General features: G+C 35.3%; 1 protein-coding gene across 2 annotated transcripts in view; it reads left to right on the top strand.

The window, feature by feature from the left end:
• The window catches only part of Khc (kinesin heavy chain), a 144,350-nt gene that overhangs the window by 35,664 nt on the left and 83,984 nt on the right, over nt 1-24,702 (top strand). For both annotated transcript variants that reach the window (XM_069827446.1, XM_069827445.1), the window contains exon 2: nt 23,216-23,303. In XM_069827446.1, coding sequence (XP_069683547.1) covers nt 23,216-23,303 — 88 coding nt within the window. The remainder of the gene's footprint in view (nt 1-23,215; nt 23,304-24,702) is intronic.

Genomic DNA, 24,702 nt, shown 5'->3' with positions numbered 1-24,702 from the left:
GTTATTATTGTACAGCAAACCGAAGAATATCTCTATATCAGGCACGACATTGTCATTGAACAGCAATCTGCAGCCCATCTATGCAGCAAAAATCAATAAACACATTGACCTGACTAGCTGGCGAGATCAAACAAAAGTGGAAAGCTAACTGTAGCCATAAAGTCATTTCTGATCTGAACAACAACTCTGTTTCCAAGCCAGGTGCTTTCATGAGGCAACGCCAAGTAAAACGACACGAAAATATGGAAGTTTGCACATGAGATTAAATAAATCTACAAATTGAAGACAGTAAAAATATCAACTGCCATTTCTGTGGATGGTTTGATATCAGATACCAAAAAATTACGTTGTACGCATTGAAAACTACCTTCTTCAGAACAACATGTGGAGTTAAGTTTTTGAATGCAGCTGAGATGCAAAGTTTTGATTGATCGGTTAATACCCTTGCCCATTCAGAATCCATGAAAAATTTGCTATGAAACACAACAGGGGCTGTTGTTATTATTATTATTATTATTATTATTATTATTATTATTATCATCATCTTCAAAATGACATTAATTCAATTTTACAATGGTCTGTTGAAAATGGAATGAAAATTATTCAATCCAAAACTTTTGTTATTTCCTTCTCACGGAAAACTACTTCCCAAAAATTTAATTATTCTCTTAGTAATGTCGTAATTACTAAGAAAGATTGTATTAGAGATCTTGGTGTCTTACTTGATTCAAAATTATATTTTCATGATCATGTGCAATATATTTATACCCATTCGTTAAGAATGCTTGGTCTAATTAGGTCTATAACTTATTCTTTTTCCACTCCTATGTGTTTATTAATTTTATACTATACGTTGGTTAGATCCAAGCTTGAATATGCATCTGTTGTATGGAACTCCATTACTTCCACTGACTCGGATAAATTAGAGAATATTCAAAGAAAATTTATTTCCTTGTGTTCTTATAGATTTTTACCAAATTCCGATTATAACTATGAGATTAATTGCAAATATTTCAATTGCGGTAGTTTGTTTACCAGACGTCAGGATCTTGATTATTTATTTTTTTGTAAAGTCATTAAGGGTGATATTGATTGTGAATCATTCATAAGCAATATCAGTCTTCGTATTCCTGCTAATGGTTTAAGATTTCATAAATTGTTTTATAATAGAAATTCTAAATCTCTCTCTCCGGTCTGCAGATGTATTAAATATGCTAATTTGCATGGATTGAACTTGGATCCATTTAATGTGTAGTATATCTTTTGAGTTTTTATGTCAGCTTTATTAATTTATGCCATTTGTTAAAATATATGTATCATACTATTCTTGTAAATTGCATATCTTTACAATATTACTTATAGACTGTTATATTGATTGTATTTCATCTCACTGCCATTTTCTATCATTCATTCTCATCATTTGTTGATTTGTTTTGTATCTTGTGCTAAACAGTAATTGGCCTTGTGCTGTTGTTTTGCACGTTAATATCCTAAATAAATAAATAAATTATTATTATTATTATTATTATTATTATTATTATTATTAGTATTATTACTAGCTTAAATTACCCGGCGTTGCCCGGGTTTTAAATTTTGGTCTATTTCTAAATAAACTGTTCGATAGACTTATCGGAGACCTCGGCAAGGGAACTATATAAAACCAAAACGAACCGTATTTACTTATGTTTTCTCCTCTCTAGTGACGAATATTAAAGAAAGTGCCACTAATATCCAAAGAGACTGACTAATCGAAATAATTCCATCTCACCTATGAATAGAGTTTTAACAACATTAAGACCTTATGCTACAGGGATATTTAAGATATTTAACATTGTGATTGATGATAATATTTATCGTACCACGGCATTATGCATTATTAAGCCTTTCTGCCCACAATATATTTAATTTCCTTCAAGGCCAAACTACAATCTGTAACGGATGGATTCTATCAAATATATGGATTTCGGGTGTTTTGCAGTAACGGAGACTATACTCATCAGAATTCACTCTCCTGGAGAAGGCAATATAGAAGAACACTACCGCAACAGAAAATCGTATTTTTCTATAAACGGCCATGTCATTAGTGACCATACTTATTAATAAGAGACGGGTTAACAGTAACAGTAAAATAGGCTCTATATTATTATTGCAATATTATAATATTGTAATATTATCACAAATATTACTATAACTTATAATAATTGCTTAAAATCGATTGGCTATAATAGCAATACGTGGGATAATAACATTATCGTCTTTCGTTTTTCCAGTTAATATTGCCACTCATATTACGTTTCGCATGAATTTTTGACACAAATTCTTGTTAGTGCATAATTTTGGTGAGTCAATATTTCGCAATAGTAGGTCTACTATGGCTATTCAGTATTAAGTAAATTATGTGGTAGCAATCCTTGAAGTTTGAAAGAATTCTAGAATTCAATTGGATAAAACAGTCTGCTCACTATATACAAAACTGCATCGAGGAATTCATAATACGGTCCTGGACTGCGTAAAGATACTTATTGCATGAATTATCTAGTTTTAGCCTTCATGATGTGTAACAACAATGTAATTTAATTTCGTGTTAAAATTTCCAAGGCCTCGTGAAAGTCTATGTTGAATACAACAGACAATAATAAAGAACAATTGACTGTAGAAGATTTTGCATTTTAATATAATACATGAATATTTGATCTATTTATTTTTATTTTTTATATATTTAATTAATTTAACTTTCATTTGCACAATTTTAATGTAGCCTATGTTCTTCTTCTGGTTATGAAGGTTAAATGTGCAAACTTTGGCACATATCGGTCAAAGCGTGTAGATTTGTATAGAGAACATACACACTCGCATACATACATACATTCCCACATTCAATTTTATATATTAAGATTATTATTATTAAATTATTGAATATTTTCGCACATGATGGTATTCCAAATCAATAACAGCTATTTACAATATTTATAATAATAATCATATACAGGTTAGGATTGAAAACAAATATTCAGAATGGAAACGAATAAATCAAGGAGTGAGACAGGGTTGTAGTTTATCTCCTTTGTTATTTATAATATACATGAATCATATTATTAAGGAATGGAGATTGAAACCACATGGAAGTATACCGATAAGTCGTTTGTCCCAAATAGATACCTTATTTGCTGATGATATTGTGTTTACGACAACTTCAGAAGATAATTTACAACGTTTGGTTTACAACTTTAATCAAATGGCGGAAAGTTTCAATATGGAAATTTCAACTGACAAATCTAAAGTGATGGCGTTTTTAGGAAAGGAACCAGTCCGTAGCAAAATTTGCATCAATAATATCATCGAACAAGTAAAAATTTTAGTTATCTCGGTTACCAAATTTCATATGAAGAAGAAAAGGATTTGAATGAGAAAATTATTAAATTCAACAGAGCAATGGGGATAATTAATCAGATATACAAACCAACCTTAGTACAAAATCACACGCGCACCGGAATTTATAAAACATTGGCCAGACCTATACTCTGTTTTGGTAGTGAAGCTTGGACGATTCGTAATATTGATTCACAAAGATTAACGGCGGCAGAAATGAGATTTATGCATCGTACAGCGGGATACACGAGAATGGATAATTTTGACATTGTGAAAGAACTGCAGATTGAACCGATTACGGAATACCTACAGAAATACAGACAAAACTGGAGATCACATGTCATCAGAATGCCTCGTTCTAGAATTCCACGCAAAATTTTAAATTACCATCCGGTGGGCAAGAGATCCTTGGGCAGACCGTTCAAGCATTGGCAAGAGACCGTAACGGGCCACTAGGCCCAATACATGCAAGGATTATTATTATTATTATTATTATTATTATTATTATTATTATTATTATTATTATTATTATTATTACTTCTACTATTATTATTATTATTATTATTATTACTTCTACTATTATTATTATTATTATTATTATTATTATTATTATTATTATTCTCGGACTCTCACTCTGAGAGAGGAACATAGGTTAAGGGTGTTTGAGAATAAGGTGCTTAGGAAAATATTTGGGGCTAAGCGGGATGAAGTTACAGGAGAATGGAGAAAGTTACACAACGCAGAACTGCACGCATTGTATTCTTCACCTGACATAATTAGGAACATTAAATCCAGACATTTGAGATGGGCAGGGCATGTAGGACGTATGGGCGAATCCAGAAATGCATATAGAGTGTTAGTTGGGAGACCGGAGGGAAAAAGACCTTTGGGGAGGCCGAGACGTAGATGGGAGGATAATATTAAAATGGATTTGAGGGAGGTGGGATATGATAATAGAGACTGGATTAATCTTGCACAGGATAGGGACCGATGGCGGGCTTATGTGAGGGCGGCAATGAACCTTCGGGTTCCTTAAAAGCCAGTAAGTAAGTAAGTAATTATTACTCTCGAGAGGAAATTAAACGCAGAATAAATATGGGAAATGCTTGCTATTGTTCGGTTGAGAAGCTTTTGTCATCCAGTCTGCTTTCAAAAAACTTAATGTTAGAATTTATAAAACAGTTATATTACCGATTGTTCTTTATGGTTGTGAAACTTGGACTCTCACTTTGAGAGAGGAACAGAGGTTAACTGTGTTCGAGAATAAGGTGCTTAGGAAAATATTTGGGGCTAAGAGGGATGAAGTTACAGGAGAATGGAGAAAGTTACACAACATAATTGTTTCGTATTTTGTTCACATTATTATCAGTAATTCAAACAAAATGTATTATCAAATAAGATAAAGATAGGAAGCACTTCGACACATTGTTATTTAAGAAAGCAAGCATGTTTTCATAGGAGGGGTGATAGTAGGAGGAAGAAGAATAAAGTGCTTAAGATTTGCTGACGATATGGCGTTGTTAGCAGAAGAAGAAATGACAGCTGTGAACAGTCATTCATTCATATTCATTCATTTATTATATTCCATATATCTTACATGAGCAATGAAGCTTTAAGATGTGGAACAAGTCAAAATTTTACAATATTACAATTACAATTTTTACAAACTTTTACAATATTTTACAATTTTTACAGTTTTACAATTTAGTAATTTTCTACAATTTTTTACAATATTTTGGCGAGATGTAGTGAGATGAGGTGAGGTCCGAGGATTCACCAAAAGATTACCCGGCATAACGTTTGCAGGTCTTTCAATGCAACCTCAGCTTCCTCCAAACTTTTCTGTATTCTGCCTTCCTCTTAGTCTCCTAATGTGATCCATATATATTAATGTTGTCTATCATCTGATATCTTCTTCTGCCTCGAACTCTTCTACCGTTCACCATTTCTTCCAGTGCATCCTTCAGTATGCAATTTCTTTTTCTCTTTCTCATTAATTTTACCATTATTCTTTCTTCACCCACTCTTTCCAACACAGTTTCTTATTTTGTCTGTCCATTTCACACACTCCATTCTTCTCCATATCCACATTTCAAATGCTTCTATTCGCTTCTCTTCACTTCGTCGTAATGTCCATGGTTCTTCTCTGTGCACCACACTCCACACAGAGCATTTAACTAATCTCTTCATTAGTTCTTTTTCCAGAGGTCAGCAAAAGATGCTCCTTTTTTCATGGTTTGAAACTTTCAAGTATATTTAAAAGTTAAAGTCGGGTTTATATAAAACAAAGTGGAAGTAGTTTTACGTTAGTATCGCAGATCTTTTTGGCCCCTGAAATTCACTTCCATTCATTGTGTACTAGACAGGGCAACAGCCAAGTTGTCAGTTTTGTACAAATATATTTGAAATTGAAAGTAGATACTCCAAACTACATTATTTTTAACATAAAATATTAATTGGCCACCGGCAACTTTTAACAATAATGGTAGTATGACTTTACAAGAACTGATATTCTTCAAAAGCATGTGATACTGAACTTGTAAAATGTACATGTGGCAACACAGACCACGTGGGTGGGTGCAGTGTTCTCGCTTTCCTCAGATTATTTCCCATTCCCATTTCCGTAAAATGGTTCCGATTACGTGTTAGTAGCTGGTCTCTTCCAACAGTGTGTTGCTGTAGTGTGCTCGAAAAATGCTACGAGGTGAATTTCCTTGTAATTTTTAATTTGTGCAATTATTCAACAATGAATGGAAGTGAAAACATAATATATTTTGGACAATTTAGGAAACTCAGTTTACAAGAACAGATTACTGCTATACAGAAGGGAAGGCCAACCCCAACACTACCTGGTCTTACATGTGTGCATGTTGGCTAATTTGTAGCAAGTTTCATTCAAGAAGGTATCATTTCGTCCTGTTACCTTCTTTCCTCCTCTTAAGAAATATGCAGGAGCCGCCACTGGTGAAATGTGTTAAAACAAAACCTGCGCATAATTATTTCCTAATTCCGTGTATTTTTTTATACAACTCTATTTGAAGCAACCTGAATTCTGCATAAACACTTTAATGCGGATACGGGAAAACCAAGACTAATGGGAAATGCGTGTATTGATTTTACTTATTTATAACCTGTCACAGCCATCTGTCGACGTAGTATATTGGAAATTAAAAGGTTTTGGTGAACTTTTCTGAATACCGGTACTGTATATTGTCTGTATCCAACGACATTCGATTTTGAGAGAAACGTTTTGTTACGAAATGCCACTGTGTTAAATAAAGCAACACAGGATGTCACAGGAGTCTTGTAACAGAAGTGGATGGCATAAAATCACAAAGTCTGATCAGGATCTATTACACATAGTCTATGTACTGGCGTATAATAATAATATTAATAATAATAATAATAATAATAGTGCTGTTGATCGATCAAAATATTTAATCGATTAACTATTTGAATTTAATCGATTAATCGATACTTCGCTCTACAATATGCTATCAGGAAAGTTCAGGATAACACAGAGGGTTTAGAATTGAACGGGTTACATCAGCTTCTTGTCTATGCGGATGACGTGAATATGTTAGGAGAAAATCCACAAACGATTATGGAAAACACGGAAATTCTACTTGAAGCAAGTAAAGAGATAGGGTTGGAAGTAAATCCCGAAAAGACTAAGTTTATGATTATGTCTCGTGACCAGAATATTGTACGAAATGGAAATATAAAAATTGGAAATTTATCCTTCGAAGAGGTGGAAAACTTCAAATATCTTCGAGCAACAGTAACAAATATAAATGATACTCGGGAGGAAATTAAACGCAGAATAAATATGGGAAATGCCTGTTATTATTCGGTTGAGAAGCTTTTATCATCTAGTCTGCTGTCAAAAAATTTGAAAATTAGAATTTATAAAACAGTTATATTACCGGTTGTTCTGTATGGCTGTGAAACTTGGACTCTCACTTTGAGAGAGGAACAGAGATTGAGGGGTTTTGAGAATAAGGTTCTTAGGAAAATATTTGGGGCTGAGAGGGATGAAGTTACAGGAGAATGGAGAAAGTTACACAACGCAGAACTGCACGCATTGTATTCTTCACCTGACATAATTAGGAACATTAAATCCAGACGTTTGAGATGGGCAGGACATGTAGCACGTATGGGCGAATCCAGAAATGCATATAGTGTGTTAGTTGGGAGGCCAGAGTGGAAAAGACCTTTGGGGAGGCCGAGACGTAGATGGAAAGATAATATTAAAATGGATTTGAAGGAGGTGGGATATGATGATAGAGAATGGATTAATCTTGCTCAAGATAGGGACCAATGGCGGGTTTATGTGAGGGCGACAATGAACCCCCGGGTTCCTTAAAAGCCAGTAAGTAAGTAATCGATAGATTAATCGAGTTTTGATCAATTTGAAAAAATGTTTTAATGTACAGTTATACACAATATTATTATTAAATTTAACTTATGTTCGGTGATAAGCATAAATATTAAATATTGTATATCTGTATATATTGTATCGTTATATTACAAAACAACTATTTTAATTGTTTACTAACATATTAATTATGAGGCTTATAATTTATTGTGTAAATTTCTCCGGGAATTTTTGAGACAAACATAAATAACAAAAAGTATGAAGACTCGCCTGGTTAATACTGCTTCATCCATGATTTTAAACATGTGAGTGCATTCACATGCTACGAATTAAGTGCCGCTCTACGTTTAGTAACAATGTTTCTTGCATCACTTTTTTTTCTGTCAAGCACTTCTCCACGATCGTTCAGTTTAAATGCAAACGTTTCACCGAGTTTACTTCTCAAATTCTCATATGACATAATGGAGTTTACACTTTTCACAAACCACAGAAAACTGATTTTTTTTTCTCTTTATCAAACTAAACACACAACCTTCATATACAAACTCAGTACAGAAACTGCAACTGCAAAAGTACAGCGGTCGAAACAGAAGACTGGCCCCTATTGTAATCGAATTACCAGATTTTAAAAATAGAAGACTCTCTTTTCCATCCACATCAATTTTCTGCAGGATCTCTACAAGTTTATTTCAGTCCACTTTGTCAAATGCTTTTTTTATGTCAAATACTATGTAGCCTTCTTTAATTTTCTCTAGGTATCTTTCGCCGATTGTTTGCAGCAGTTAAATTGCATATCTCATACCTTTTCACTTCTTGAAGTCAATTGCTCTTCTTTCAACCTAATTCGGTGTCATTTTTTTCGTTGCTTTGCGAGTATGTTACTTATTTCCAATATTACGATAATGTTTAAGTAGTGGCATGATTTATAGCACACGTATAGTGTAAGAGATCTATGAATAGATTTACTCTATCTAAACCAGTAGTTATATGTAGGGAGCGGATTTTTATGTGCTAAAAATTTTAATATATTTATTTTTTATGTGCTGAAAAGTACGAAAATATTTGTTAAAAATATTTTTTTTTTTAATATGAAAAAAATACCTTACTTAGCTTGAAAAAAAATGTTACTAGGTACTCACCATCCACACTTGAGTGCTAGTAGTTGGCCGAGAATTGCAGTGAACAACAAAGGTCATCTCCAAATTCTCCATCACAAATGCATGCCGATTATCTCTGAATAACGTCAATTTCACCTACAGGCACATCCTCCAGTACTTGAGCAACTTTACATATTTTTTTATATCCACTGTTTTTCCCAAACACATTCTGGAATTTGTCCCTTAGTAGTTGTGCTTTTGAACCTGGTAGCGAGTCTAGTTTAATTTCCACGGCACGCACCTCCCTGTTTCAGACAACAGGATTTTGGTTGTTTCGAGTTTTTTTTTATGGTGTCTCACAAAAAGCTTAGATTTGCTCGTAGGAGAGCCAAATCGTTTTTTAAACAACCATCTTTCAGTATATCTTGAAGGATATCGATTGACGAAGCCCGATAACAGGGAATCACAACAAGATATATTGCCTTACTTGATAGACATGAGCGAGAGGCGAGAGATTTGTTTAAATTAAATAATGTTCATACCCGAGCTCTTATCTGTTGTGTTTCACAAACAAAGTGTGGAATGAAATCATCTTCAGCAACAATAAACATTCCTAAGTTTGTGTTACAAGATCTCTCCTTCTTTATGTTAATTTATTCTCTAATAATAACACTGATATGCTGCCTAGCAGTTCTCAGAACTTGAGGCGATACTATTACGAAAATGGATCACGGATACACCACACAGCGCTTAGAAACACGAAGCAATCAAGAATTCTTAAAAAAGATAACGTACTGTTAATGCAAGTTATCTTGAACCTTCTGAGCGGGGCCAGAGGGGCAGAGGGAAGGAAGCGCGTAACGCGGGTGGAGCCAACTGAGTTGTTTGCGCATGCTCTGCAGCATAATCTCTTGTCAAGAAACATAGAGCTATTTCCTTCACTGCGTACCAGTAGTGTTACCATGGAGCAGCAACCACAGGGTAGTAATTATGGTGAAATCACACCACCGCGGAGAAAAAGTAACGCTGTTATCCATAGCCGAGAAAGAGAAATTATCGCAAATATAATAAAATTAAGCTTTGCGAGGAGGAAAAATTAAACAAATATTTGCTGGAACCTCTTGCTAAGGAATATGTGAGAGCGGCTAAATACTCTGGCAAAAGTATTAGTTCCGTGAAGAGAATTAAGAATAATATTGAATTACAACCGAATGAACCTCACACTACTCGGGAAAGAATAGTTATGTAATGTTTAGAAATTATTGCTATAATAGTTATGTACAATAGTGTGTGTACTGTGAACGACATAATGAATTACTGTTGTAAGTTATTATTTTCTTATAGTTCTACTAAACATATTATTTCATTCCAGAATTAGGACTTGTGTAAAGTTGAAGTGGACGACTTCGATCAACACGTTATTCGGGATACAATCGAAGAATTCTATCGTGTTCAAAAAGTAGTACATAGTCTACGATTAAGAAGATAATTCCGAATGGATGATGCCATTGACGAAATAATTAATTTTAGAACAAGCGATGATGGCAGCAATGATAGGGATATGGATTGTGTATAATTGTAAATTAATGTAAATTCAAATAATAAGCCTGTAAAATATTGTTATAAGAATATGTACATATTAGCTGAAGGTGTAAGTCATGCAGGCCTATATAATGTACAGAAGTAGCTGTAGTAACTCCGCCATTGCCGGTCCCCAGCCCGGATGAGAGAGGAGTGTACACACGATTATATTTAAATACTTACTCATTACAGGTTAATTAAAGCTTGCTACGAAACTATGTTCTCCTCTCAAAACCGGAGTATCGAGAGAAGATGATGTCTGTATTGAACCAAGTTCTTTTACAGTAGAGAGCCGTAAGGTAAAAGAACCAACGTTTTCTGAAAAGAGTCACGTTACCCGAGGGAGGGGCATCCTTGCCGTGCCGTTACGTTGATGAGTACACGCCATACCGAGCAGTTCCAAAGACAGACTTAGGGGATGTAAGGTTCAAGATAACTTGCAATGACAGTACTTCTGAGTGATATAATTGACTTAGTTTTAAAATATTTAAAAGTTCTTGTAAAAAAATTATTTAAGTAAAAAACTCCAAGATTTATGTGTTTATAATAGATTTCCTGAAAATATGTATTTACATAATTTTTTATGAAAATATGTGTTTTTATGTGAAATAAAATTCGGGTTTTAAACTTGAAAGTTCATGTTCGGAATTTTTAACTTTGTTAATTGTGTTTTATCAACGCAAAAATAATATTTAATTACTTAGGAATCCGCTCCTTAGTTATATGAAAGAGCACATATCGTTATTTTACGTTCAATTTGCCGTAGTTCATGTGAACCGCGCGTTAGGACGTAATCTGTGTACCTAATTTCAACAAACTACGTCCATCTCTTCGGGAGAAATCTCTGTTTACAGACAGATGGCTTGTAAATTCGCGAAAATCTCGAAGTCGTTTTTGTGCAGCACTTTAATACTTTATTTTTCTTATAATTAGAAAGTAAAAATTGATGGCATAAAATTATCAATGGATACGTGAATTATACAGTAGCGTGCAAATTAATCCGAACAACATAATTACTTATGCAAAAACACTCAAACAGGATAAAAAAAAAAGGATCTAAGACATACCTCAGTAATCTATGTAGCCTCCCTTGTTCCTAATAACAGCTCTGAGACGATTTGGCATGGATTCCACTAATTCCCACAAATATTTTTCATTTCTTCATCGCGAAACCATACACCAATGAGGGCAGAAATCATCTTCTCCTTTGTAGAACAATCCATTTTTTGCATTCTTCTTTTTCAAATTGACCACAAGTTCTCAATGGGGTTGATGTCGGGTGAGTTGCCTGGCCAGGGAGTACATGAATATTCTTGTTGAAGAATTCTGTAGTTTTTCGAGACGTATGGCATGGTGCCAGGTCTTGTTGGAACACAATTCTGCCATCCGGAAATGATTTTTGCAGCTGGGGTACGATTCTGGTTTCCAGTAAGTGAATATATTTGTCAGAATTCATCATTCCCTTGATAGGTATTAATGCTCCAGGCCCTTCATGTGTAAAACAACCCCAAAACATTACTTTAGGGGGCTATTTGGGTGCTTGTTGGAGATGAGCTGCTGTTACTTTTTCGGATCCTTTCCGTACGTAAGAAACACGGTGGCCGTGGACCTCGAAATGAGACTCATCGGAAAAAAAGTACATTTTTCCAGTCATTCACTGTCCAGTGTTGATGTAATTTTGCCCACATTAAGCGTTTTTTGCACATAACAGGGGTTAGCAGTTGCTTCTTAATAGGCTTACGAGCCCTTCGTCCAGCTTCCAAAAGCCTACGCCGCACTGTTGTGACGTGAATATTCGCCCCAGTGGTAGCCATTAACTCGCGGATTAAGTCGACAGCAGTTAGTCTAGGATTTAATTTACTTTTCCTGACAATTAAACGATCATCTGCAGGTGAAGTCTTCCTTTTCCGGCCACAGTTTCCTTTTTTCTGGGGTGTGATGGATCCAGTCTCCCTGTATCGTTTTATGATCGAATTAACAGTAGCCAAACCGATGTGACATTCTGCAGCAATTTACCTCTGTGTCATAGAAGAATGCTCTGCTAATGTTATAATTTTAGACCGTTTTCGTGGAGTTGTATCCATTTGTGAAGACGACAGAATGTACACAGGATTGCAGTATTAAGTCTTCAACACAACTGAAATGCTTATAAGTACAAAACGACATGCAAAATTCACATATAAAAGAAATAATAACGACAGACCTTCAACAATGGAATTACACGTACTACAGATGTCAATTAAAGCGGTATGAGCAGCTGTGAGGCCAACAATGACAGAAAATGTAAAAATATGTCGTGTTCGGATTAATTTGCACGCTACTGTATGTCTGTATTGATTGCTATATAAATATGCAAATGGTGGATACCCGTGCGAGACAAATTCATGTCCTGTTGCAATCGGTTACGGATGGTTTTGCTGTATTTCGTTAATATAATAAAGAAATCATAAAGGGGAGGGGAGAGTTTATGTTTTCATTGTGATAGATGGCAGTTCTCACCCCCCGTACATGCAGTTCATTATTTTATATGTCAGACCTTCCGTCCGGAGAATCGATGACAAGCGAACGAAAGTAGTAATTTTACTGTCACATAAATTTAAATTGGGCATCGAATGGCTTTGTTTGCTTCAGGCTACGTAGTACTGAACTAGAGATAATGTTCAATATTTAAATAATGTACCGAAAGTGTTTTACACTGTGAAGATACATTAAGGTAACTTGTGATACATAGAGCAGTTTGAATGTAAACATACTGTATATACAGTAGTGAAACTTTTGACCCTTATTTTTTACTTTATAGAGTTCATTTCTATAACATTACAGATAAGCTAACATGAGTCACTGTTTTTCTATTAGTGGTTGCCCCAAGACGGTGCAGATAGTCGTGTGTGTTATCTTTGTGTGTTCACTTATGACTGTATGTCTTAAGCTGGGAAGGACAGCTATTAAAAATAATAATAAATGTTAACTATGATAACCCTTTTGATCGGTGTAATGTTGAAACTTCGAGACTTCTATATTTAAACGGAGAGGATGGTATTTTTTGGTGAAAAATTAGTAAATTTTCAAAAAAAAAAAAAATTTTTTTCTTTAAAATACTCTTTGATATGTGTGGAATGCATAGCATAACATTTTGTGGGTATTTGTGCCCTTATCGGATTTTGAGTCGCCATTTTTAAACTTCCTGTGTTATGGATTTTTAAATCACTCGCCCACTTTTATTGTTGTTTCTGGTAAATTAAATTTTCAATTTTTTTTTTCTTTAAAATACTATTTGATATGTGTGGAATGCATTGCATAACATTTTGTGGGTATCGGATGTTGAGACGTCATTTTTAAACTTCCTGCGCTATGGATTTTTAAATCACACGCCCACTTTTATCGGTTTCTAGTAACTTCATTTTTTTTTTTTTGCTACATTGCCAAACAAAAATGGATATAATTTCTGAACTATTAAAGATACATGCATGAAATTTAGAACACACATTCTTTAGACTATTAGGAAACGTTTCTCTGTAACAGAATTTTGTTAATTGATTTCATTTTAAAAATACGTCCGTTTATTTGCAAGAAAGGAAATCAGAAAATTGTTATTAAATTTTAATTGTTTATTTTACAAACGTAGAGACTAATATCAAAATTCTGTTACAGACAGTTTGTAGAACATGCTTTTGCAAATACATTGCAAAAAAAAGTTTGAATCTATCTTTAAAAACGGTTTAGATATATCGGTTTTAGTATAATCCTGCATTGGGTATATTTTTTTTTTCAAATTTGGGCCCCCAAATAATTTTTTTTTTTCAAAATATTTATATTTGGTTGAGTTCCTACAGATATGAGCTCCCTACATACAAAAAATTAATATTTTACACCTAATAGGAAAAAAGTTTTAAAAACTACCATCCTCTCCCCTTAAGATAGATTCATTTTGTACACTCGTCCCAAGAAAAATGGCCAACCTCTTGTTTGGGTCAAAATCAGTTGTAACGCGCGGTTTACTCTTTGTTTCAAAAGAAAACTGGTATGTGGCCTGATAATCGAGGATGAATTGAATGTACACAGAGGATCATTAAAAATACGCATGGGATTTCCATTCAAGAAGGCAGTGGTCAATATTTCCTATTGTTGCTGCCTGAATATTGAGAATAATTTCCGAAGGTTACGAGTAAAATAAACGTTCACGGCTGTATTAGACTATAAAAACACCGGAATTCACAAGATTCTTCTTTTATTTCCATAAATAAATGTCTTTGTCTTTTGTCTCCTACGAGTCCCCGTAACAAAGCAGTCAGAAATTCCATGACCCTCTGCGTAAGTCACTCGCATGATCTTCACAACGCCGTCTGCAGTCTAAAAGATGGAACTCTGGCCTCTTATGCGGGAGATTGGGGTTCAATCCCAGTTGAGAAAAATTTTTTATTATATAATTTTAATTACCTGTACTTTATCGTTTATGAGTTTGTCGGTTTTTGTTATTTATTTATTTATTTATTTATTTAACCTGGTAGAGATAAGGCCATCGGGCCTTCTCTTCCCCTCTGTCAGGGGATTACAACTACAATATTAAGAATACAATTACAACTACAATATTAAGAATACAATTACAATTACAATTAATATTAAATTTACAAATACAATAAAAATCAAAGTACTAAAAGATTAATATTAATATTAATTAGGTAAAAATTAAACCTAGTCTACGCAGTGAGAAAATGCTTAATAATTTTGCTTTTGAACGCTACTAAATTCCGACAGTCTCTGATGTTACTGGGTAGGGTATTCCACAAGCGCGAGAGCGAGATTGTGTATGATGATGAATACGATGATTGGGTTATTTTACGACGCTGTAGCGTCTGAATGATATGAAGGTGATAATGCCGGTGAAATGAGTCCGGGGTCCAACACCGAAAGTTACCCAGCATTTGCTCGTATTGGGTTGAGGGGTTGAGGGAAAGCCCCGGAAAAAACCTCAACCAGGTAACTTGTCCCGACCGGGATTCGAACCCGGGCCACCTAGTTTCGCGGCCAGACGCGCTGACCATTACTCCACAGGTGTGGACAGAATACGATGATGTCTTATGTGTTGGTATGGCTAGTATGCGGCTATTTTGCGTGAGTGTGAAGAGATTATGATATGATGACAGGTAACTGAAACGGGAGGCAAGGTAGGTAGGTGTAGAGGTGTGAAGGACTTGGAAAAGGAGAACAAGGGAATGAAAATTTCTACGTTCGTTAAGCCGAAACCAGTTTATAGTTTGGTACACTATGAACACAAGACAGTTTTTAAGAATAACTCTGGAACTGAACTATGTTGGTAAAGTCTTTTGAGTGACAAGACCATTCCATGAAATGCCTGTGTATATTACTAAAACGCGACTTCCTCAACGTTTTGGAAGAACTGGCCGCACCCACCCCTTGCGACCGGTGATGGATTGTGGCAGCTAATTATATCTCGTTCTTCAGAAAAAGGTTTACGAATACTGGCAGGCTCTTCTTACGATGTACATTGCAGACTCTTATTCATAAGAGAAAAGAAATTCGACTGTTGTAAATCTATTAAACTGTTTATTTAATTAATTATATTAATAGATATGAACATCACGTTACAGCACAGTCTAGTACAGTCACGAAGCTCAATACGTAGGGAATATGCATCCAATGATAGTTGAATTTTAGTTGCTAGCCACTAGGATCGCTACTATCGCCTCATCAGAGAGAATGCGAAATAGTACCAGCACAGTCTATTGTTCCTAGTACTCTCAGTTGCTAACCGCTTGGAGCGCTGTATTGCGAGAAATGCAAAAAATCACCTCAAGCTTCGTGACTATGATATTAGACTGTGATTACAGCACGAGAGAGAATTATAATTTTTATAAATCAAATGTTAGACAGAGCAAATCAAAGGATATTATTTTAGCCCGGTTGCAGTTGCTGTGATCAATAAATTGTAACAACTGGCACAAGTACATTTTTAACAAATTTAAAACCATTTTGCAACGTTGGCTAATAGAAAACCCCTTGTACGTTATTAAGGAATTTTCGACTCTTTTGTAGACCTAAGCACTTTCCAGTGTCTAGTGTATATTATTATTATTAGGCTATTATTATATTTTAAATGTATTTATTCTGATTAACTTTTCAACTTCTTTACTGTGTTAATTTTTAGAAAATTACCTGGCTGACTAGTTTCGAAGTGTTGTCCTTCATTGTACAAAGCCTGAACAATGAAGAACAACACTTTGAAACTAGTCAACCAGGTAATTTCTTAAAAATTAACACAGTAAAGAAGTTGAAAAGTTAATCAGTGATATATAAGTGTTAAAAGAGTATACAGGGTGTATCTAAATTGATGTCAAATATTTTGGGGACGTGTTCCTAACATCAAAACAATTTAAAAAGTTAATTAGAACATGGGTCTGAAAACCATTCTTTAGGGAGTTATTAAAGGATTTGTCCCTTCATTGACCACTGATTGTTTGATGGTTTTTTGTTTGTATTTTTTAGAGCAAAGAAATCAGAAGAAAATGTGTTCTGTGAGTGAACAGAACGAAATGATTTGCATCATTTAATTGAAGATGTGCTTCTGGGCGTCATCCAACGAATGTGTTTTAACACGATGCTGCTCGAGCTCATTTCAATCTGATAGTTCGTAATTTTTTTAATGATCGATTTCCCCAAAGATGTATTGGTCGAAGGGGATTCATTGCATGGCCTGCTCGATCGCCTGATTTGAATCCAATGGATTTCTTCGTCTGGGACATTTAAAGTCCCTGGTTTATGCGACTCCTGTACTTAATGTTGATATTCTGAGAGCGTATCCAAATGGATTTCACGAAATACGAAACACTCCAGGAATTTTCAACAGAGTACGCCAGAGCATGTAACGCAGGTTTAGGGGACACATCGAAGCAGGAGGAAGCCACTTCGAGCAATTTTTGTAACATTAAATTTTGTCTTGTAACTCTGAAATAAATTATTTTGAGACCAATGTTCATATGAACTTTTTGTAATGTTTTGGTGTTAGGAACACGTCCCCGAAATATTTGACACCAATTTAAATACACCCTGTATATAGAACAATGAAGTATTTGTTCAGTCTTTAGTTCATAATCATAGCTGTCATAAAATCATTCTCGATGCTGATGGCATTAAATATAATAAATAAGAATGTGATGCCCTAGCAGAAAGACCGGATTTAATTTCAAATATTGTGCGGCACACGTCCGAGAGATTGGGTGTAGTCTTCCAATGGGATGGAAGATGGACTTTTCACTGAAAATATGGCTTTTTTTAAAGTCAGTGTTTTATTTTATTTTATTTTATTTCAGCCATAAACTATGTTTTTATTTTGTGTGATGATTGTGTTTTTTTATAATACTTTTCTTTCTTAGCTTCCTATCTGAGTGCCTAAAATACATGGCTTTAATTTGTATGCATTATCTAACTTAACTTTGAAAAATAATCATAGATGCAAATGACTCGAATCTGGGAATTCTGGATTAGAGTACAAACACGATGTCTGTGTTCTAGGATAACTCGTTGTAGTGAACGTCGTTTCACCATGACTATATGAACCTGCTAGTCATCCGTAAAAATATAGACATAGATTTAAAAAGAAGTTGTGTTTACTGTAGCTTAGTTTGAAACATATGTTACTCCACTTCGTGAAGTAGGCCCTAAATGAAATCGTATTAAGACAATAATTCACCTACTGAACTCAGTCCTGAAAATGAAACCCCTTTTTCTGCCTTAAAACTACCTGATATAAGTATAGAATGTTTAAAGGATTCCTAGATAAGCTAAATGTTATCACTACATTAATACGATTATACTACGTAGATGTGCTAAAAACTAGAATTAAATAATTGTGTCACAATGTAGATTCGAACTCATGACATAAAGATTACAGAACCAAAGCTCTCACCCACCTATTGTCTTGTGAATCGCCTAAAAATTTATTTACCTTAGGAGGAATTTCGAATTTACTATAACGGGTAATTCAGTGCATACTTACTTACAAATGGCTTTTAGAGAACCCGGAGGTTCATTGCCGCCCTCACATAAGCCCGCCATTGGTCCCTATCCTGAGCAAGATTAATCCAGTCCCTACCATCATATCCCACCTCCCTCAAATCCATTTTAATATTATCCTCCCATCTACATCGCGGCCTCCCTAAAGGTCTTTTTCCCCTCAGTCCCAACTAACACTCTATATGCACTTCTGGATTCGCCCATAAGTGCTACATGCCCTGCCCATCTCAAACGTCTGGATTTTATGTTACTAATTATGTCAGGTGAAGAATACAATGCGTGCAGTTCTGTGTTGTGTAACTTTCTCCATTCTTCTGTAACTTCATCCCTCTTAGCCCCAAATATTTTTCTAAGCACCTTATTCTCAAACACCCTTAATTTCTGTTCCTCTCTCAACGTGAGAGTCTCAAGTTTCACAACCCGGTAATATAACTGTTTTATAAATTCTAACTTTCAATTTTTTTTAAGCAGACTGAATGACAAAAGCTTCTCAACCGAACAATAACAGGTATTTTCCATATTTATTCTGTTTTTGATTTCCTCCCGAATCTAATTTATTTGTTACTGTTGCTCCAAGATATTTGAATTTTTTCACCTCAAAAAATAAATTTCTAATTTTATATTTCCATTTTGTACTTCGTCTTTTTGGTATGTACTTCCAAACCTATCTCATTACTTGTTTCAAGTAAAATCGCCGTGTTTTCCCTAATAGTTTGTGGATTTTCTCCTAACATATTCACGTCATCCGCACAACAAAAAATCAGTCCCATTCCGAGGCTTATGTTGGGTTTTCATAACAAGCTCCTTTTTCCGGTGATGGGTTGTTAGCCCTTCGTCCAACCTCCAAGCTGGAGGACCATCCCTTATCGGCTGTCCACTACTTCTTATTCAATATATTCACAGCTACCCTCCATATCTTGAAGCCGTTTCCTCTATCCGCAGCCAGAGGACTCGCCTTATTTGTTTATATTTTAAACCACTACCATACAGAATATTGGAACGAAATAATTTGCCCTTCATCAGTGCATAGGCCTATGTAATTTCAAACTATGAAGACATAGATTAGATTAGATTAGATTAGATTAGATTAGATTAGATTAGATCTTTATTAGCCGATAGAATTACAAGCATTCATGGCGTCGTCAGTACACAAGAAAAATGACATAACATACAATATAATACAAAAATAGACTTAATTCTAAATAAATTTAACAGTTTAATATTACGTGACATGCAAAAAAAAAATATATATATATATATATATATATATATATATATATATGACAAGCTTGATCTTCAGTCTCCACTGTTCTATCTAGTATCTTCTCTTTTTGCTTTCCCTGTCTTTTCTTCAACTCTGAGTTACCTGAAACATAAATGATCAAGGGCAGTATCAAGAAACGTTAAATACTAAAATTTTAAATTTAGATATTCATTTGTGCAATATGGCATATGTGTTAATAAAATGTTCTTTACCTCTTTTTTGAATTTTCTTATGTTAAGTTCTTTGATTTTCTGTGGAAGTTTATTATATAAATTGCTGCCTCTATGTGAAATGCTGTTAAGACTTCTGGTAAGCCTGTGGTAATTAAGATGTATGTTTTGGGATGTTCCGGTGTTATACTCATGATAGGTTGAATTTGTTTTAAAGGAATCTATGTTTTGATGAATAAAGCACACTGTTTCTAAAATATATATGCAGGGTACAGGTAAGATTTTTAGTTCTCTGAAAATTGTTATACTTTCAGTCCGAATAGGAACTTTTTTGATGATTTTGAGTATTCTTTTCTGCAATTTGAGGACTTGTGTCACTTTTGGAGAATATCCCCAAGTAATAATGCCATATGATAGTATTGAATGAACATATCCAAAATAGACTGATATTAAAAGTTCCATGGATATCATCTTCGCAAGGACTCGAAAAGCATAATATAAGCGACTCAGCTTCTCAGATGTTGTATATGCTTTTCCCATGTTAGACTGGAATCTATCCATATACCTAAAAATTTAGAGCATTCTACTTCCTTAATTATGGTATTACTAAGAACTATGTGAATCTGGTCAGTTGGATATTGATTCAAAGATACATAGACAGTTTTATTTACATTTAATTTAAGTTTATTATTTGCTAGCCACTTGTCTAGTTTCGTTGATGTTGCATTAATTTTCATTTGCAAGTTCATAGCCCATTTAGAAACGTGTTGTCTTGTGAACTGAACTCAGGCCTTACCGTGCATGCACAAATTCGTTTTTTTTTTTTATTACAGATATTTTGTAGTTTTAAGAATAACGTACAGAGGGGAAAAAATGAATTTATTAAGAATTCTGTTTTATAAAATGAAAGAGAGCTATGATTTGTTGTGTTTTGCGTGAAGTTGATAAGGCGTTCAGAAGCCAAACTAATTCCACTTCTTTGTGTGGTTATAAAGCATTCCAAGAATGAAATTGATCTGTTCTCAGAGTTTAGCTCTATACTGGGTGTTCATTTCAAAGTGTGTCATGACGTCACTGTTGTTGGGTCACCGATTTGAAGCGAGTTTCAACTTATATGTTAGAGAAGTTGCCTATTATTTAAGGCGTTCTTCAATCTGAACTTGAGAACGTGTACGGTATAACTTGAACGTCGTAGCAACAGATGGCGGTCTGTACAGTCTGTGTGCTACCATAACCTCTTTCGAACTGTGTTTTGCGCCGGCAAGTCGTACGCAGGGTATTTGTTATCATCGGTTGCGTACGGTAACATTCCACAACACAAATCAAATGCTCCGTGTCCATGTTGACCGTCGAAGTTAATGTCAACAAATACGTAAGTAATCGTCTTAACCCTCTCCCCATATCCCGACAGTACGTATTTCCAAACAGTTCACATTCCTGCCACTACCTGCGTTACCGTACGTATCGGTACGTACTCTTCAGAATGAACGCCGTACTTGCTAGCCAACTTCTCTGCCTCTTAGATTATACACCTGAGCTGCGGAAGTGTAGGAAGATTGAATTCTCTAGGCTCATTAGCTAGCCACATGACGGCATACAGCGAGCCAAGACACATTTTGAACTGAACACCCAGTAGTCGTGCTGAGATCGCAGGATCTTTCCCCCCGCCCTACATTGGAGTTAAATCATTTTGACTTTTGGATGCGTTTCTCATACGTTGCAAGATCTATGACATTACATCAAGATGTTATTTCCGGTTTCTTCTTTCTGTACTGTTTTGAGATTACCATTATTCCTTAGGCACTTAATTTTAAGGAGAATTACCAAAGAAAGAGCAAGTGCTGTTATTATGCAGCATTTCTGACAACAGGAGCAGCAGACTTGTGTTCGATTCTCGACAGGGAAGTGAACTCGTACATTCCTCTTTCTTGGGGCTCAAGTGTGTCCCTTGCCTTTAGTATGCACGGTTATTAAAAGTGATTTGGAAGCTTCTACAAATTTAATTGTACCTAAATATAATGCAACCAATAACGCGCTTACTTACTTACTTACTGGCTTTTAAGGAACCCGGAGGTTCATTGCCGCCCTCACATAAGCCCGCCATTGGTCCCTATCCTGAGCAAGATTAGTCCATTCTCTATCATCATATCCCACCTCCCTCAAATCCATTTTAATATTATCTTCCCATCTACGTCTCGGCTTCCCTAAAGGTCTTTTTCCTCCGGCCTCCCAACTAACACTGTATATGCATTTCTGGATTCGCCCATACGTGCTACATGCCCTGCCCATCTCAAACGTCTGGATTTAATTTTCCTAATTATGTCAGGTGAAGAATACAATGCGTGCAGTTCTGCGTTGTGTAACTTTCTCCATTCTCCTGTAACTTCATTCCTCTTGGCCCCAAATATTTTCCTAAGCACCTTATTCTCAAACACCTTTAATCTCTGTTCCTCTCTCGAAGTGAGAGTCCAAGTTTCACAGCCATACAGAACAACCGGTAATATAACTGTTCTATAAATTCTAACTTTCACATTTTTCGACAGCAGACTGGATGATAAAAGTTTCTCAACCGAATAATAAGCATTTCCCATATTTATTCTGTGTTTAATTTCCTCCCGAGTATCATTTATATTTGTTACTGTTGCTCCAAGATATTTGAACTTCTCCACCTCTTCAAAAGATAAATTTCCAATTTTTATATTTCCATTTCGTACAATATTCTCGTCACGAGACATGATCATATACTTTGTCTTTTCGGGATTTACTTCCAAACCTATCTCTTTACTTGCTTCCAGTAAAATTCCCGTGTTTTCCCTAATCGTTTATGGATTTTCTCCTAACATATTCACGTCATCCGCATAGACAAGCAGCTGATGTAACCCGTTCAATTCCAAACCCTCTCTGTTATCCTGGACTTCCTAATGACATACTCTAGAGCAAAGTTAAAAAGTAAAGGTGATGGTGCATCTCCTTGCTTTAGCCCGCAGTGAATTGGAAACGCATCTGACTGAAACTGACCTATACGGACTCTGCTGTAAGTTTCACTAAGACACATTTTAATTAATCGAACTAGTTTCTTGGGAATATCAAATTCAATAAGAATATCATATAAAACTTCTCTCTTAACAGAGTCCAATAACACGCTAATAAGGTATAATATATTAAGACGGAATAATATGTTAAATAATATACTAAGGCCTGAGATGAAAATTTATTTTGGAAAACTGTCAGTGGAACTAATGCAAATTAATATTGTCGTTATTTAGTATCATCTTCGTCATGAAATGGCAGACTTTAAAAAGCAGACATTTTATTTCTGTTGCAGAGCAAGGTGTTTCTATTTGACAAAGTCTTCAAACCAAACGCAACACAAGAGAAAGTCTACAATGAGGCAGCAAAATCAATTGTCTCAGGTGAGTGGGCATGTCCATTTGTTTGTTTGGAATCCTCATCCGTGCTAATGGGACGAGGTGGTTCATTGTGTACCGCTGGATGAATCTTACACAGTTCAGTACCACTGACATAGAAGCATGATTTCTTGGTAGTATGTCATGGAATTCACAGCTACGAAGATATACTACTAGGTTCAAAAAGTTCCCGGAATTTTACTACCATTTTTCCTATTAATATATAACAAGGGATATTATACATTTGTTTTGTTGGTAACATTCATGATGTCATTTCCTTAAAGTTTGCTGATAATGGCAATTATTGGTTTTGAGTTGTAGGCAATTGTTTATCATAGTGTTTTGTTTGTTCGTCGCATTTTGTAATTATGTCCACAGAGCAAAGTACAAACATCAAGTTCTGTGTTTTGCTGGGGACATGATCAGTATGGCTGATGAAGATGGTGATTTCTTAAACAAAATGAAACTGGTGATACTTGTACGACCCAGTCCCTAAACGACAGTCATCTGAGTGGAAATCGAAAACATCTCCTCGGAAGCAAAAATTTCCTAGGGACACTTCCAAAGGCAAGGTTATTTTAAATGTTATGTTTTATTTAACGACCCTCGCAACTGCAGAGGTTATATCAGCATCGCCGGATGTGCCGGAATTTTGTCCCGCAGGAGTTCTTTCACATGCCAGTAAATCTACTGACATGAGCCTGTCGCATTTAAGCACACTTAAAGCAAAGTTATGTTGGAAGTTTTCTTCGACTCTCAGGGTCTCATGCACCATGAGTTCATTCCAGAAGGTCGTACTGTAACGAAAGAATTGTACGTAGAAACCCTCCGTCGCCTCTGGGACGCAGTGAGAAGGAAACGTCCAGAAAAGTGGGTAGAAAACAACTGGTTCCTTATGCATGACAATGCACCTGCTCATCGCGCAATTATTGTAAAGAATTTTCTTGCCAGGCACAACATAACTGCTTTGGATCACCCACCATACTCTCCTGATCTCTCACCACCTGATTACTTTCTGTTTCCCCGTCTGAAAAGTCATCTGAAAGGACGGAGATTCAATGCTGAAGAGGTTATCGCAAACGCGACGAGAGCACTAAGACGGGTTTCACAAAATGGCTTCCAGGAACTCTACACGCGTTGGCAAAAGTGTGTTGTTGCGGAAGGCAACTAGGCCTATTTTGAAGGGAATGCTGTAGAATAGTGTTTAAGGTACGTTGTTTCTATGATGCTAGCAAATTCCGGGAACTTTTTGAACCTAGTATGTATTTTATAATCCTTTTTACCTCAGCCTCTCACTTTTTTACCCCCCTTCATTTGTCATGATTGTTGGAGTACTTCGTAATGGTTTGAATGCATAATTAGTTTCAGAATCACTTATTTATTTGTATGAATGTGAGTTTGGTTG

This window comes from Periplaneta americana, chromosome 6 (genome assembly GCF_040183065.1).
Source record: "Periplaneta americana isolate PAMFEO1 chromosome 6, P.americana_PAMFEO1_priV1, whole genome shotgun sequence".
NCBI lineage: Eukaryota > Metazoa > Arthropoda > Insecta > Blattodea > Blattidae > Periplaneta > Periplaneta americana.
The sequence above is the reverse complement of the archived record's forward strand: the minus strand, read 5'-3'. Positions and strand labels throughout refer to the sequence as shown.